The sequence below is a fragment of the Patiria miniata genome, unplaced genomic scaffold (assembly GCF_015706575.1).
Source record: "Patiria miniata isolate m_02_andy unplaced genomic scaffold, ASM1570657v1 HiC_scaffold_5, whole genome shotgun sequence".
Taxonomy (NCBI): Eukaryota; Metazoa; Echinodermata; class Asteroidea; order Valvatida; family Asterinidae; genus Patiria; species Patiria miniata.
The window spans coordinates 32,394,354-32,411,740 of NW_024037072.1; the positions used below are offsets into that span (position 1 = coordinate 32,394,354).

The window sequence follows — 17,387 nt, forward strand, 5'->3', positions numbered from 1 at the left end:
AGTTATTTAAGGTAATTAACCGTGATAAGAAGTGAAACTTCCTTTATAAATCCTTTTGTCCTAAGGTTTATTTGCAATGACTGTTAAGGGCCACCGTAGTGATAATCTTCACGGCGGCGCGCCGCCGTAAAAATAGTGCGTAACCGAAAATCCGGCCAGCCGAAAATCCGGCCCAATTTTCGTGCCAAGATCAGCCTGGTTGACCATGGCATGACGAGATAAAACTTAACAAAGCCCTCGGTGCCGCGGGTATTCGAAGCAATCAAACAAATCTGCAGGTAAGTTGAATAGTAAGCCTCCGCAAAGGCAGTTGATGTGGGTTTCTGTTTCTGTTCCATGACGTAAAAACACCTGGAAAGTGGAAGGTACTCCTAGAACTATGAGGCTCCACGTAGTGGAGCCTCATAGGTTCAGAAGCCCGCAAAATTGTTGTCAGCACAAAACACTAATTAAGTACAAAAACGTCCATCCCAAGCAGGCCGTTTTTCACAGAACCGCTGCACAGTTTGCCCCTAAACTCCATACAATACCTCATGACATACTCACGTTATGTGCACCCAACAAACATCGGTGGATTCTGTCTGTTTTTCGGCAAAAATGATGAAAAATATGCCCTTTCCGCACTGAGCCAACCTAACACTTGAAACGAGCACGCGTGCAGAATGATCGCAGTCATTTTCGGTTCGATCGCTCAGAGCGCGCCGCGGGGGGTACGTACTTGCACTTGTACGCATGTGCATACTATCGTTCCGCTCCTACACCATACCCCCCGCGGCGCGCTCCGAGCGATCGAACCGAAAATGACTGCGATCATTCTGCACGCGTGCTCGTTTCAAGTGTTAGGTTGGCTCAGTGCGGAAAGGGCATATTTTTCATCATTTTTGCCGAAAAACAGACAGAATCCACCGATGTTTGTTGGGTGCACATAACGTGAGTATGTCATGAGGTATTGTATGGAGTTTAGGGGCAAACTGTGCAGTGGTTCTGTGAAAAACGGCCTGCTTGGGATGGACGTTTTTGTACTTAATTAGTGTTTTGTGCTGACAACAATTTTGCGGGCTTCTGAACCTATGAGGCTCCACTACGTGGAGCCTCATAGTTCTAGGAGTAAGTGGAAGGTTGTGGACGTAGGCGGCGCAGGTCAACTCGTACACGGGCCAACTCGTACGCAGGACAACTCGTACGCGGACCAACTCGTACGCAAGGCAACTCGTGTGCGAAATAACTCGTACGCGGGCCAACTCGTACGCGTGAGTATAGACAATGATAGACTAGCAGCCGTAGCGTAGCACAAGTGGTTGGAAGTGCATGCCGCAGCATTGCACTACACATCGGTCGCAAAATGGATCGTGTTTTTTTTTTAATTTATCGTTGAAACTTTTGAACTTGTACATCGTTGCATTTATGATTATGGAATTTAAATTGTTGAAAATACATGACTACAATTAGGCCTACTTCTAGAACTATGTCTATGAGGCTCCACGTAGTACGTAGTGGAGCCTCATAGATTAAGAACCCCGCAAAATCGTTTTCAGCACAAAACACTAATTAAGTACAAAAACGTCCATCAAAATGCAGACATTTCCCACAGAACCGCTGCACAGTTTGCCCCCAAACTCCGTACTACACTTCATGACATACTCACGTAATATGCGCAGAACAAACATCGCTGGATTTGGTCGTTTTTTTTGCTAAAATGATGAAAAATATGCCCTTTCCGCTGAACCTGTGAAAAAGGCAGCACTTTCTGATTTGCCTATAAAGAGGGTGAGTATGCTTCTAAAGCAAAAATAAACCACAAACTGAGCCTTAAATGTGACAATCAAAATTTGACAAAGTTCTACATGTTTTTGTACCAAGTCCAGTAAATTGGCCACATTTATGGGGCTAAGGCGCGGCCCTAGTCCAAGTAACTTGGACTTTACGGATCGCTTTTTTTAACATTTGGACATGGTCGGGCGATCGCCAGACCAGGTCCAAATGTAAAAAAAGCGATCCGTAGAGTCCTAGTTACTCGGACTATAGTAACTCTAGCCCAGGTTGGACGACGTCTTCATTGCACTACGACTAGGGAGTCCACCTGTTTCTACAGTAACTCCAGCTCCAATGTTTATCGCATTTAGAGCTGGAGGCACAACTACGTTAAAAACACTAGATCGGGACCTTATCCCCCAGTGCATTCCAAAACAGTCCATTTTCTCTAGGCTCTGGTATTATCCCAACCCTGATTCCATAATCCATACTTCATACCTAGACCCACTAACTGGGGCACTAGAACTCCTTTTTTGACATTTGGGATATGGTCTGTTGACCAGCGCCCCACGAAGCATAAATCCTCATTTCGGAGATTGTCATTTTTCCAGACCATTCCCCTCAAAAGTTGCCAAAAATCACACAAAATACTTGACAAAAATACCTTTTAAAGCACCTACTGGCTTCTCCACATGTCAAAGATGAAGTAATGGGGCTTCAGTGATACTCACGATTATTTTTAGGGTTGAAAATCCGTGAAATTCCACCAGTTTCGCACAGACACCAGACAGCAACGATCAAATAACGCGGCCATCTCTAGTCTGCCCACGCATTGTTTATAGACGTTCATACAAACACATGTAGGCTGGCACGGTGTGTACGTAATGACTGTGACTGTGTACGTAATGAACACTGCATCAGCAAATTGGTATTGCACTTACGATCCGGACATGAGGAGTGTCCGGATCGTAAGTGCGATACCAAATTTGCCGCTGCAGCATTCATTACGTGCGCGGTCACGTGACTACTTTTTCACGATCACAGCTAGCTGACCATGCCAGCCTACATGTTTGTATGAACGTCTATAGACAATGCGTGGGCCACTTAAGGTTGAGGCCTGTATTAATTTTTTTTTTCACTTCATTTTATTTGGTGCATTATCAATAGGTTTTTGGTTGGTGTTGGCAAACAGTATCAGGGATGGATCCCGTCATAAACACCAGTGATGTGTTGGCCTCGTCGCTGGACAGTCTAGCCACCTCCATCGCCTGCGGCTCGGCCGGCATGCTGGAGGATACCGTGGCCAGCTCCCTGATGCTGACCAATCACGGCGTGGTGGCATCCTCACTGGACATCTCCCAGACCAACCTGGGGCTGAACGTCGGCGATGGACTGGATGAACGTGAGGAAGCAGGGGAGATGACGGCCATGGGGGTGGGACGGATGGAGCACTCCTTCGCGGAATGCGAGGGGTAAAGATGTGACATTTATACGTTGAAACAAAAATATATCACAATCTGACAAACTTTCCAGACGTTTAACCCTAACTCTCTAGGCCTTTTTGCTAGGATGTAGCCTCCATCCTGAAAAATCCTCCAATTGGCATCATGGAAAAATATCATGAATAGCCTCAATCCTGCAAATTCCTCCATTATTTCTTGAATATGGTCCGTGGAGGGGTGACCACTGCCTCAATCCTGCAAAATCCTGCGGCAGTGACTGTCAATATATTGAGGCTTGGGCAGTGACACCCTGGAGCAGTACGGAGGATTTTGAGCATAATCAAGGCCTATATATGTGCATGGCTGAGCAAAAACAACACATGGTCCAGCCCAAGACCTTGACAAAGTGCATTCTATAAGTAACGCACTTTTGCCATATACATGTAACCTCAATCCTCCAAATTCTTCGACTTTTGCAAAGAAGATTTTGAAGGATTCAGGGCAGTTAGGGTTAAAGGAAACTCAAATTTCAAACTAACGATACTTGTATACAAGGCCACCTACCAGACTTATTTTATTAAAAATGAACCACGTCTAAATTCTTTTCAAAAGCCCCTCCCCAAAGAATAGTTCTACTTCTCATTACATGCCATTTGAAAATAGGTTATGTAGGCCTGGAATGTTCTTGTGCTTTTTCATGTTTTTTTATTAGCTGCAGACGGTGTATTTGACATCGATATGCTTTTCTTTAAACTTACTTACAAAGCTTTAGAAGCAACCAAGTACTTGATTGCATCCCAGGAAGTTTAATTTATGCAGTTTTGTCGGAGACTGGCAACTATGTATCCTGTCAAACACGCATTGTTTGCAATTGATTCTGTTAGCTCTTTTAAATATGCTGACACGAGGGTTTATTCAATGTTTAGTGCCTCTCCTACAGACCATTAACATGTTGCGACCATCTTGATTTATTTCCCATTCAAATCAACGTAACCAAAGCGAGGCTGGAAGGAAAAATAGTCTGGTTCCTTGTTGCACAAAAAACATTATCATTCACTAAGTTACAAGTACTGTTATTGGATACAGGGAACATGACTGAAATGGTAGCAGCATGATAAAGGTCTATAGATCATGTAAGACTTTTGGCAGAGGGGTACCGCCCCCATTTCCCTATACCCTATACACCCTCCAGACTTGTTACCTAACACATTCCCCTAGATATCGCCAAAGAATTCCTGAGATTCCGATAACACATAGACCAACACAAAAGAGAGGAGGGGGCTCCCTCTGCCACATACCTTGCTACATATGCTCTCGTACTAGATGTGACCAAGATATCGCTTGGTTAGGGGTCTGCCTGTTTATGAAATGTTTGACCAAGTAGCACCCTTACTACTCTGTATGTATCCATAGAACCATACAGTGGTGGTATTAACAGGCAGGGCGGTTTTGGGCAGTACAGGCAGTGTAATGGGTTGAAATATGTGTGAAATTTGTATACATTTATTCAAGTTTAACCTGGATTCCCATACCTAGTGAGGGGGAGCTGGACAACCAGTCGATGGTGGGTGCAGACGAGACAGACTCCCCAGACATGAGCAACCTTGGCCTGCCGCCGTCCAGCCTCATGGTGGTCAACATCCCCAACACCAGCCAGACCTCTCTGGCCACGGCCACCCTCATGCCCATCTTGGTGCTGAGCACCAGCAACGGGATGCAGAAGGCTAACGGCTTGGACTGCTCCCCGTCCTCCGCATCGTCCCTGCTGCTGGACAGGCCCCAGCAGGACTTCAGGCAGCTGTTGAGGCTGCGGGACCTGGCCCACGCTAATCTCATCTGTGCCACGCAGGAGAGTATTGCTAAATCCTTCGGTGTGGCCAACCAAACCTCAGGTAAACATATTTGGACTTGTACTCATCACAAGCACTGTATCATTGGCAAGGGTTGGGGGGGGGGGGGGTGGGAGGGGCGCAATAGATCGTTCTATTGTGTATGGGGCTTGAACAAGTGATTGATTAAAATAAGGGAATAATTATGTGTTTGTGCTGTTTAAAACAAGTCCATTTAAGACCAGCTTGGGGAATGGACGCTGATTATAGCCGAAGGCGAGGGATATCATTAGCGTACACGCCCCGGCCGGTCTTAAATGGGCTTGTCTATTACCAGCCAAACACATTTATTCCAATTCATAAACACCGTTTCGGTCAAAAATGATATATTTACAACCATTTTGTCATACAAGTCTACTTCATGTTTTTTTAAAGGCCTCTCTTACTATGTTATGGTATTTGCCTCTCACGAGTTGTCGTAAACATCTTCTTATTTGGAGATTGGCGCGATGTGGCGCAGAACACAGCGGTGCGGGTGTAGTGTGAATTGAGGACTGTGAAATACAGAATCATCGCTAGTATTGCGCATGCCTAAGTGAGGAATGTGAACAAGGGTAAAAGGGACCAGTTTGATAAGAGTCCAAATTGCATGCGACACTGGAAAAGTGTTTGAAACCAGCCAGCCAATAGGAATGGTAAAACTGTCTTAGGTATTTACGACTTGACAGTAGGATATAAAAATATTCTGCGCATGAAGTACATCTGAGAATGTGAAGCACCGGTTAGCAAAGAATCTGAGGATAATTTATTTGGATGGTTCTCATTTGCTTATCAGAGGGTTTAAGTGCAGTAAAGTCTGTCCTGAACCAATACGACTCATCAGGTTGACGTTTGTCTTGCGTTTCCTTGGCGTGAAATGACTGAGAATATTTCTACTCCTCCTGGATGGGATGCCAGTCCATCACAGGTTACCCCCCAGCTAATGCCGGTACCCATTTATACTCCTGGGTGGAGAGAGGCAAGTGGGGTGAAGTGGCTTGCCCAAGGACATAACGTATGGCCAGAAGCCGGATTCGAACCCCTGACCTCTGATCATGAGTCACAAACCCTAACCACTAGGCCACACTCCCCGGCGCTCCCTAACCCCCTAGTAGTTCCTCAGGACTACCCTGCTAAAATCCAACAGAGTCCAACCAGAGTTTCCTGCTCAATCCACTGTGTCTTGTTTTCAGTTGTCTGCTGAATCCAACGGAGTCCAACTTGGCGTTATAATGCGGTTCAGTTGCAAGCTGAATCCAACATTTTGCATCAGGAATGTACCCTAGGGGTTTAGTGCTCAATCCAATAGGCTCCATCGGGTATATGATATAGTTGGATCCTGTTGGATTCAGCAGGGTTAGGGTTAATAAATAGAATCGTAATTCATGCTGAAAATTTTTCTGTCACCCTTCAGATGAGAAGCTGTTGAAGTGCGAAGAATGCGGCCGTAGCTTTAAATCGTCCAGTCACTACCGGTATCACTGCGAGACCCACAAGGGCAACAAGGTGCTCAAGTGTTCGGTGGAGGGCTGCAACAAACGCTTTGCTTGGCCGGCCCATCTCAAATACCACACCAGAACACATGCGTGAGTGTTTTTTTTATAAATCCCCAAATAGAGCCGTTCAATTACAGTGCGCCAAGCGCTTGGTGGTGCACTGTATTTTGAACCATACCTAAGACAGAAATGGTTTACACTGATACTTAAGCTGGAAAAAATGTTGCAACCTGACGCCAGTTTTTTCTTCGTATAGCATCTCAATGAAGGTCAGTCATTGCAAAAATGATGATAAGACATGAATATGGGACTGAGAACATTTCCAATTTTGTTACTTCGAAAATGTTCTTGACACTCCATAGACTTTGTACACAACCGCTGAAGTGGCGTCAGATTGCAACATTTTTTCCCTTTAACTACACCCCAGACAAAAAAATACTATTTTTTGCATAAAATTTGAACCATTCTCTCTGCTTTAAAACCAAAAACTCACAATAATGTATCACTTGCATTTTGAAAGTAAAACCAAGGTGCCAAATGACTTACTAAAATCTAAAATTTTAGCCCCCAAAAAACGTTTTGCTGACAAAAAATACACTTAACCATATTCCCTCGAATGAAAGGTCTTGTTCCTTTAATTTGATACCACATTTGAGGTTGTGATACTTTTAGTTTTAAAGGGAATATACAACATTTGCTTTTGCTGTAATTTTCAGAAATGGGTGAATTTGGGGGATTAGTATTTTCTATAGCAAATATTGTTACACTAACTTGTTTGAAGTTTTGTGTTCGTAGATGCTGGAAAAACCAAGAAAAACAATCATGTTCTTGTAGTCTGGTTCCCTGACCCCACTTAAATTGAAATGGAGCAATTTATAGACGTCAAGGAATTGTAAGGTCATGGGAACCAGTCTAGCAGGCTTGTATACGTTCATAGATGTGTAATCGATTGCAGAAAAATTCAGACTAAATATGGTAAATTGGGGGCAGTATTTGAACAAAGCCAGTTTTTCCAACACTGATCGGCCAAAAATACCACTTTTCTTGAGAATGTCAGCACACTAGGTGCCGTCCTTTTACAGGATGCTGTCATTCACTTACAGTCCAGTAAGGTATTTCATAATAATTTGGTAGTTTTGTGCGCAAATGTTGTATATTCCCTTAAAAGATTTCATAAATTTTCCATTTTTCTCGGCCATGTCCACTTTCTCATGGAATTGTCCCCGTGCGTGTCTTTTCTTACAGCAATGACCGTCCTTATAGCTGCGCCATGGACGACTGCGGTAAAACCTTCTACACGTTACAGAGCCTGCACGTCCACATGCGCACGCACACGGGCCACAAACCATTCAAATGTCCCGAGGAGGATTGTGGGAAGAGTTTCACCACAGCCGGCAACCTCAAGAATCACTTGAGAATACACACGGGTGAGTTGGTTGGTTGGTGTGTTTGTTTGGGCGGGCCGTCACCGTGTAATGGGGAAGTTGTTATTGTTAGACAAATTAGGACCGAGTTATTAGGACTTTCTGCTGTCCCCACAATGTCTTCGGTCCCCATAGTACCATGGGACAACTCGTGTGTTGTCCCCACAACTACGGAACAAGTAGGTGTGGGTAGGCTTACACTGCGTTATGGGGAAGTTTTGTATTGTTAGGCAAATTAGGACCGAATTATGGGGACTTTCTGCTGTCCCCATAGCATTTTCGGTCCCCACAAATACCTCATAGCGACGAGTGTTCAGGCATTCAAACCGTGGACGAAAAATGCCAGAGAACAAAAGAGAACAATATTGTCAACGATTCCCAGCATACGTCCGCGATTGGGGTCATGTACAAAACATCTGGGAGTCTTCGTAAAATGTTAGAGTACAAACAGAAGAGGGACAATAGGACGTCCATGATCGACGGTGAACACACGTTTGTGTGTTTGTGTATGTGCATGTATATCAAATCTTGAGAGGTTGTGCATGTGAATGGATATGTGTATAAAATGCTATCAGTAATCGTTATCAGTCATTCCATTATAATGCATCGTGTACGCTTGTGCATTACCTTTCGGGAGCTGTTATCGATGGTAGCCTCTGATGAAAGCCCTGTGTCTGCAGCCAATCTCGCTTAGAAACACAGATAATTGTTATACCTCTGTCTTGAATACTGTATTTTCATTGGCCTAGATCGATCACGTGTTAAGTTTATAAAAAGTCATGGCACAACTCCCTGTGGTAACGTGATATCCCACAGGGAGTGTGCTATGACTTTGTACGTACGGTGTGAAACGCTTCTATCGTTGGTACCCACGCTATTTTCACCATGTTTTCACACTTGAGTGGGAGCAGTGAACTAGCAGACGATCAGCTGTTTCGAGCACGTGACATGCCTGTGAGTTGGAGTTTGATTGTCATGATTGTTGTGTTTAATGCTGTTTGTTTTCAAGATTTTTGGCGAGCTGCGAAGCAGATGCGAGCCTATGTAATACCAATTTTCGTCCATCCGTCCGTCCGGCGTACGTCCGGCCGTCCGCGTTCAGATAAAAATGTTTAAGTTTTAGGGGTGGGGGATAGGGGTTGGAGTTGGGGTTTGGGTTGGGGGATGCGTAGGGGAGCTAGGGTGGGGTGGGTTGGGTTGGGTGGGGGATAGGGGTTGGAATACTATGTTTGGGTGGGGTGGGGATGTGTACAAATGTAGGGGTGGGGTGGGGACAGGTAGGGGGAGACAGGTAGGGGAGACGGGTAGGGGGGTCGGGGAGGGGGAGGGATTTGAGAAGGGGTTGGGGTGGGGATGTGTAGGGGTGGTTGGGGATGGGTAGGTGGGTGTAGGGGCAGTATATAGGGATCGGAGTAGGGGTTGGCGTCGGGTGGGGATGTATGGGTCGGTATGAGTAGGGGGAATGGGGTGGGCGGGATATAGGGATTTGAGTAGGGGTTAGGATGGGGATGTGTAGGGGTGGGTAAGGAGGGATAGGGGAGGATGGGTAAGTGGGTGTAGGGGGTTGGGGTAGGGGAGGGTAGGGGGAAGGAGATAAGGATTGGAGTTTGGGTAGGGTTGGGATGGGTAGGGGGAGGATGGGATGGGTGTGGGTAGGTGTTGGGGTGGGGGAGGGGGGGCGGGTCGGGGATGGGGTAAGGTTTGGGGCATGTGGTGAAGGTGCTGTGTCTACATGTACATGTACATGTATACCCATTGTTGTTCTGCATTTGTGGGGACTACACAAGAGTTCTCCCATGGTAATACAAGTATGGGGACCTGAAGACACTGTGGGGGCTGCAAAAATGCTCCACAACTGGGTCCTAATTACCCTAGCAATGGAAAACTTCCCCATAACGCAGTGACGGCTAACCTATATACACATGTATTTATTAGGTCATCTGTTGACTTTTTATGTTGACATTTAAAAACTGACCCCTTCACCCTGGCACATCAACGAGAATCCTGATCCCCTTCCATCATGCCCATCCCCAACCCTACCTTCAGCCTCCCTTCCCGCCTTCGACAGCAAGCCATGGCGGCTTCGCCGTTCTAGTTACATCAAAATTCAAAGAATCCAAGACATAAGTATAAAAAACAATTGTTGACCGCTGTGATGTGGGATATGGCGTTTTGAACACCCTTGGGGCGCATAGCACCCTCAGCTTCGCCTCGGGTGCTATGCGCCCCTCAGGTGTTCAAAACTTCATATCCTATATAATTGTTAAATGGCACATACTTACCAGCAATTCATACCCTTCCAATCCAATCATACATGATCAACTGAAAGAGAGGAATTTGAAAATTTGACAATGCACTACATACACGACTCAGACTGATGTGTAGATAGAGGTATATCCCTGCCGTATACATGCAAAGTGGATTGCGAGTTCCGTATGACATTAGTCACAAGACCATACAAACTGGTGACCTTTCAGATGCAGAAACTACACCTTCTCATGCAAAACCTCTCTATTTACGTCAACCTTTTACAAACTTAAGGAGTCTGGTTGGCACATGAATATTCTTCACTTTCCACTTTCTTGATCCAATTGAAATCCCTACCAGGCCGACATGCAGGTTGGGTTTTCAGTCCCTGCCTCATCCTGTGGATTTCCATCCATGGAGTATCATCCTTGGTCTCTTCCTCTCATCTCTCAAACTGAATCTTTTTAATTGAGTCCTCATTCCCATTGTCCATTTTGCAGGAGAGAGGCCATTCATATGCGATCATGATGGGTGTATCCAGAGTTTTGCTGAACACTCGAGTCTCCGCAAACACAAACGCGTTCACACAGGTATTTACCCACCATTTTATAGCCCAAATTGTACATGCACCATCCCTACATGTAGGAAACGAAATGGGAATAGAACAGTTTCAATATGAGAAAGGAGTGTGGAGGGGTTACTTCAATGTTTATTCATCTGTTTATTTCATTCATCTTTTCCCTCAGCATAGAAAGTCTGATTGTCGTTTCCCAAGCTTACACCTGCTCTGCTGGACATTATGCTTACCGTAATTTTCGGAATATAAGCCGCAGCTTATACGTTGATTTTGCCCATGAAAATGTTTACTGCAGCTTATACACACGGCGGCTTATACGCCGAGCCTTGAAGAATAAAAATGAGATTTGAATGTGTATTTAATGTACTGGTACTATAAGAAAAGATCTGTTGCTGAAATGAATTATCAATCGTTACCGGACTTGGGGTACCAGAAAGTCACTAACAAACAGTGGAAGCACGTCCCATCTATCTTCCTTGCATGCATGCTGTACATTGATGTGTGGACCACGCCATTTGTGGTAATAAAGGGGTGTGCTTTCTCGGGAACAATAATTACCAATATTTCCACTGTTTTTTTATTTCTCATCGTCAATTTCCATATTCTTTTTTACGAGTATCGACCGTAAATGTTTTGATTGAACTTGTGTGGCCCTTTTTATAGCTTTCGTAGCATAAATGGAACTGGTCCAGAGCTTTTTGACTTCAGAATTTGGAGGCCTTACAACATTGAAACTGCTGCGGTCGGTGCGGCTTATACGCCGGTGCGGCTAATACGCCGACTTCAAATCGTAATTTGCAGATTTTTGCGTGCTGTGGCTTATAAGCCGCGCGGCCTATATTTTGAAAATTACGGTATATAGTTATGTCTGTGAAAGGTAAAATCAGACATCAAAAATGCTTAAACTAAAAAACGATTTACAGTGGAAGGCCGCTATAACGAACATCGCAGGATCCACAGAAAATGTTCGTAATAGTGATCGTTCGGTATAGCGATTTTAAGCCAATGGTACTCTGGTACTCACTTTTCAATAAATAGCGCCCTTCAGAACTTCACCTTGCTCACCCTGGTAGTTACTAAAAGATGACTTTGAACACTTGGCAACTATTGAATTATGTAATTACACAGTTTTTGAGCTTACTACCTACAGCAATGGGTGGCTTTCCCCTTCTATTCCTTGGGATAATAATAGCCACTTGTCGCTCTTCTGTTGACATTTTTCAACAGCAATGTTCGGTTGGTTTTGCACACAAAAATTGGGAGCTAAGGATAATGTTCGGTATAGCTGAATGTTCGGTGTATAGCGGTGTTCGGTATAGCGACATTCCACTATACAATGTTTTGTCATTTTTGCTCACACAGGAGCGAAACCCTACGAATGCGAAATCTGCTTCAAGGTCTTCTCCCAGAGTGGAAGTCGGAACACTCACAAGAGGAGGCACCACAGCATGTCTAAGATGCGAGCCGCAACCTCCGGCAGAAATGCCAAGATGCCAGGAGTGTGCAAGGATGAAGATTGCACGGAGAGGCAGGAGGATTGTATACAGTTACACAAGAGCGGGCTGCTGGCTGAGCATGCCGCAGCTCAACACGAGATCGGCCTTGCAGGTAAGGGATGCTGGAGTTGTGTTTGTTATTACACCTAATACATGTTTATGAAACAGATGAGCTTCTTTCATGTAACAATTGTTGACTGCTGTGATGTGGGATATGACGTTTTTAACACCCGAGGGGTGCATAGCAGCTGTGCGCCCGGAGGGGTTTAAAAACGGTTTATCCCTCATCACAGCAGTCAACAATTGATTTGTTATATCAAGCCAATCACTCAAAAACGGTTGTAACTTCGTGAGAAATATGTTAAATCACTGCGATGTAACCTTCGATAACTGAAGGTTTTGATGTTTGGGGCCGGACGTGAGACTGGGGGTTTGATATTGCAGTTCTCACATGCGTCAGTAGGTTCCACACGCGCGCGCAATGAACGCAATGCGATATCACCCTCAGTGTGTGACACATTTTTATTGTCCGGACACACGGCCGTCCTAGACCAATGAAAGTACAGTATCCAAGCACACGATATAACAATGTTAGTTGTTTGAACTCGTCAGGAAAGTAAAGTGGCCATTCAGCACGTGCAACGCGTCAATGCAAGCAAGCAATATCTCCCAAACCAGTCAGTAGTATCAGGGAAGAACTACCCCAAGATCAGTTCCCAGGCAAATAGCATTCTGATAGTCCTTCACGACTGATGACAAATTATTCCCTTTTGGGATGGATTTTTGACACGCATTTTTCCCTCTTCAGGGTATGAATCTAAGTAATTATGTGGAGTGATGAAACAAATTCAGTTTGGTTTAGCACAGTAATTTGGGGAGCAAGCGTAAAATTATTGGTCCCCGATTTGTAAATTTGTGACCCACTCCAACAAAAAGGGTTTCATGTTGTAAAAAGGTGAAATTGAGTTATATGCATGGTTGGAAGCCCACAACGTAAGGTTTTATTGGGTGCTTGTATATAATAGAGGTTCATAGCTCCTCCTGTTCTGGAGATATGACGTATTTGCAAATTAATTACCTTCTTGGATTTCAATTAAAGGTAAAGTCCATCATTTGTAAGTTGTGCATTTTGTTCGTTTGAAGCAACAAAAGTGCTCAAAATCTGAAGAAGGGTGCTGAACAACTAACCTGATGAAGTTTCAGCTCAGCTTCAGCTGTATATTTCAAGAAAAACAACATTCTAGGGTCTCGATTTCAAATCAAAAGTTGCTGAATCATGTTTTGAATTGGGCCTGAATTCAGCGTCCGAGACACGTTCTCACTGAGCCGATTGCAGCTACGCGATGTCACGCTCTGATCCGACGAATTATAGCAACCATGCTCGTGTGGTCGTGTCAACGTTTGCGCGCAATAAAAAAACTGAACTACTAACGGAAATTTCCAACGGTGCGTCTTAAGACGCACCGTTGGAAAGGCATTCTTACGTTGATTTCTTCAAAATGACAGCTTGCCAGAAGGAATCATTTCACAGGGAGTTTAGTTCCCTTACTTTTTTTCATCCAAGTATATAACAATAATTACGTCAGTCACTTTTTGGACTGGCTGCAAATGATTGACTGTAGCTTTAAAAAGCTGAGAAAACAAACAGGCTTTGAAATAGCTGGCTCAGTGGTAGATTTTGCACGATGCACTCAAAATTGTAGTTTTTCCCCACTTATGAATCGAATTCAACATTTCTGTGAATTCATGACAAATAATGAAATACACATTTTGACGACGTTCAGTGTACCATTACATGGTAATGCACAGCGCGACATAATACCCTTTTTCGGGACGCGGGTCACATTTGCACTACATCTCCTCAAACCATAATTTTTTTCTTGCAAGTTGCACATCTACCTGCAGATATTTGTGTATTTTTCCTCCTTGTACATGTACAACCAGAAATCACCTTGCCAAACCCTGGGCATGTCAACTCATCCCTGCATACCATGACCACAGTTGGGGTGGCCGGTACGGACATGAATATGTCCTCGCATTCTTCCATGGCCGAGCACGATGGCATCTCGCTGGCTCACTCCATCCTGGGAGGTAGGCCAACATTGTAAAAACAAGCCTTATAAAACTTATGAACTGTTTGTTTGCGGTACCTGCTTTTAAATCAGATTCGAACCAGCTGGTGGACCCCGGCAAACTCTGTGGTCGAGTGGTTAGACGTCTGCTCTAGTAAGCAGGAGGTGGTGGGTTCGAGTCCCATCTGAGTTTTTTTTTTTTCTCACAATCACTCGGGACAACACCGAGTATACAGTGTTTATAAAGTTGTGACCTACTGAGGCTCAATGAGGAGTGTCTCCCAAAACCTTGTTTTGAGTAATCGGCGTCTAAAGTTGCTTATGCGTGGAAAATCATGATTGATTTTGAGTTTTTTGTATGTTGAGTAGCCAAGGTATCTAAGATTCAAGGGGCATCTAGCACGCGCTCAGAAAGTGTTAACAATGTAACAAAATTGTCCCATGTGTGTGTATACATGCACATAAAGCTTGCAATGTACAACATGCAATGCACAACTTTTTTTTTTCAAAGCTGTTTTTCTGGAAATGAGGTCACAGAAGTCCAGGGGTTTACTACCGACTTTCCTGCAAGGTCAAGGATGGGAGTTATTCCTCATTATGCCATGGCAGGTCACACTTATGTCAGTGAAGGGCAGAACGTTTGGCACATGGTGCACTCTGTGTATTTGTGTTTTCAAAATCCTTCAAAGACTCCTGGGGACTATAGAAATATCTGGAAGGATGAGGGTTAATTTTCTCCCTAATTTGTCACAGGTGTTACTTTGACCAGCCATCGGCATGATCCAGGGACAGGCCACTCCATGCAATCTGTGGACCAAGACAATGAAATGACTATGCTGACCCATGGGAGCATGACGCTTTCGCACTCAATTCTAGAAGGTAAATTGATGGTCAAGAGATAACAGTAGGAGTGTTCTATCCCAGGTTGCATTACACTTTCCTACTCAATGCTAGAATGTAAATTGAATGTCAGGATAATGATATAACTTCACCGATTTTGTCAGTTGCTTACAAGGATCTAGTCTGAGAATCAGACATTTACGTGTGCAGAGCCACACGAACGAACGTCTGATATATCCTAGCATGCAAATTTTATGCGACCCCACGCGCCAGCCGAGCGGAGTCGACTTTAGAAACTGTGACATCCTTTTGATCAGAAATGTGGACTAAGCTGTTGATTGGTGAATTTGGCTGCCATGTTTTTTGTAATACAACAACGGGTTACCGAAGACCCGATAGAAGGCGCCCGCTGAATGTCAGAATCTGGATGTCAAGACGCAGTCTTTTGTTTTGCATAATTAATTGCCGAATCTGTGCGAATATCATAGACACTTGTATGCTAGTCTAGGGGCTAGATGTTGTTATGGTTTGATGCGCGATAATCAGCCGCCGAGAGAGGGCGCTATCACGACCAACCAATATCACCCACGAACCCGTCGTAACAACGTCTAGGCCAATTTGTATTGGTTGTGTAATGCGCGCGCACCTGTTTGGCCTGATATAAGCATCGCGCATACAAAAAAATTCATAGTAGTTCCAAAGCAAACTTGCAAATTTCTTCCAGTAATGTGAAAGATGCAGCAAGACGTTTGTGCAACTTCACTGGTCAGCTCTTTTGTTGTGTGTAGTATGTGTGGGACTGAAAATGAATTGTAATCGCCTGCAGAAGTCGCGCATCCGTTTCCCCCATTTTTCCACGGGGGATTTCAGGAGTTGGCCTAGACATTGTTCTGACGCTGATATTGGTCGTGATAGCACCCTCTTGCGGTGGCGGCTGGTTATCGCTGCGGTGGGTTATTTCGTATCAAACCATAACAACATCTAGCCCCTAGACTACTTGTATGCAACCAGCTATTCCATAGTATCAAGATCAATAAGAAAAAGTGATGCTTTGTCACACATTTCATTTGAATTGCTTGTCCCGTGAATTGAGACTCTTAATCATGACTTGCGGTTGACTTCTAATGGTCCTGTGAGGATTTACGATTGGCTCAGCTATAACATGAGCTCCTTTTGATTTTCTTCCCAGTCACAACGGATTTAGATCAGGACAGATGCTGCAAAGGAGACACCACGCAGCGCTGTACCGTCTCCAACCCGGGCAACGTGGTGGTCCTGAGCGAGCCCAACCACGCCCATGACCCCACCCACGACCACACCCTGGGCATGATGTCCGACCCGGGACCCGACTTTGCCGTCAACCACCAGTCGTCGTCCTCTGTTGAGGACGACATGGTGTACAACAACGCCATGCTGCAGTCGGCAGCCTCCATGGTGGATCAGGAACACGATGTGGATATCCCCGTCTCGGAGATTGAAGTCAACAATCACCATCATCATCACCATCACCACCTGCAGGGAGGGGACATTGTCATCACGTGGTGATCAGTAACTGGAGGTTTGAAGGTCTTGTTTTGAATCTCTTGTCTAGAGCCATTGTGTAGGTCTTCAGACAGTGACAACTACGTGGGAATTTACTGACAACAACCATGACCGTAGCTCTGGAACCTATCATGGACCCGGCCTTATTTCACAGTAAACAATTTCTCGTGATGAATTCCCTTAGCATATTCAACTGTACTTGTGAGAGCTGTGATTTATGTTTGACACATACGGAGTGAGCACGGGGTGATTATTCCCATGTATGAGATTAAATCAAGCATCACCATCACCACCATAGCATGACCTCAAAGTGGTGATAAGTGACCAGCGGATTTGAGAATGTATTGTACTAAGTTGAGTTGTTTTCCAAGTACATCAAAATATAAGCTGGTACAGAAGGAATGGATCTACATGAAACCAGACAGAGTGGTCAAAGTATTTGGACTTTTGATCAAAACGTTTTTGGTATATCTGTGTCAGATGTGTTTCTAAACACCCATATTCCTACTCTTGGAAATACTTCTTCAGCACAGACTTTGTCATCATCATCATCATTCTCCAAATCCATCATGGGGGACGTTGAGCCGCCCAGACCGAGCGATCAGATGCAGACTGCCACAGCTGTTGTGCT

General features: G+C 44.6%; 1 protein-coding gene across 1 annotated transcript; it reads left to right on the forward strand.

The window, feature by feature from the left end:
- The first annotated feature begins 206 nt into the window (after nt 1-206).
- On the forward strand, nt 207-16,822 carry LOC119741583 (zinc finger protein 410-like). The gene is made up of 10 exons (XM_038217393.1): nt 207-278; nt 2,920-3,224; nt 4,731-5,086; nt 6,477-6,648; nt 7,804-7,985; nt 10,730-10,819; nt 12,169-12,414; nt 14,247-14,393; nt 15,128-15,253; nt 16,404-16,822. The coding sequence occupies exons 2-10, from the start codon at nt 2,953-2,955 to the stop codon at nt 16,757-16,759; spliced, it is 1,947 nt and encodes a 648-aa protein (XP_038073321.1). The 5' UTR covers nt 207-278; nt 2,920-2,952; the 3' UTR covers nt 16,760-16,822.
- Nucleotides 16,823-17,387: the final 565 nt, after the last annotated feature.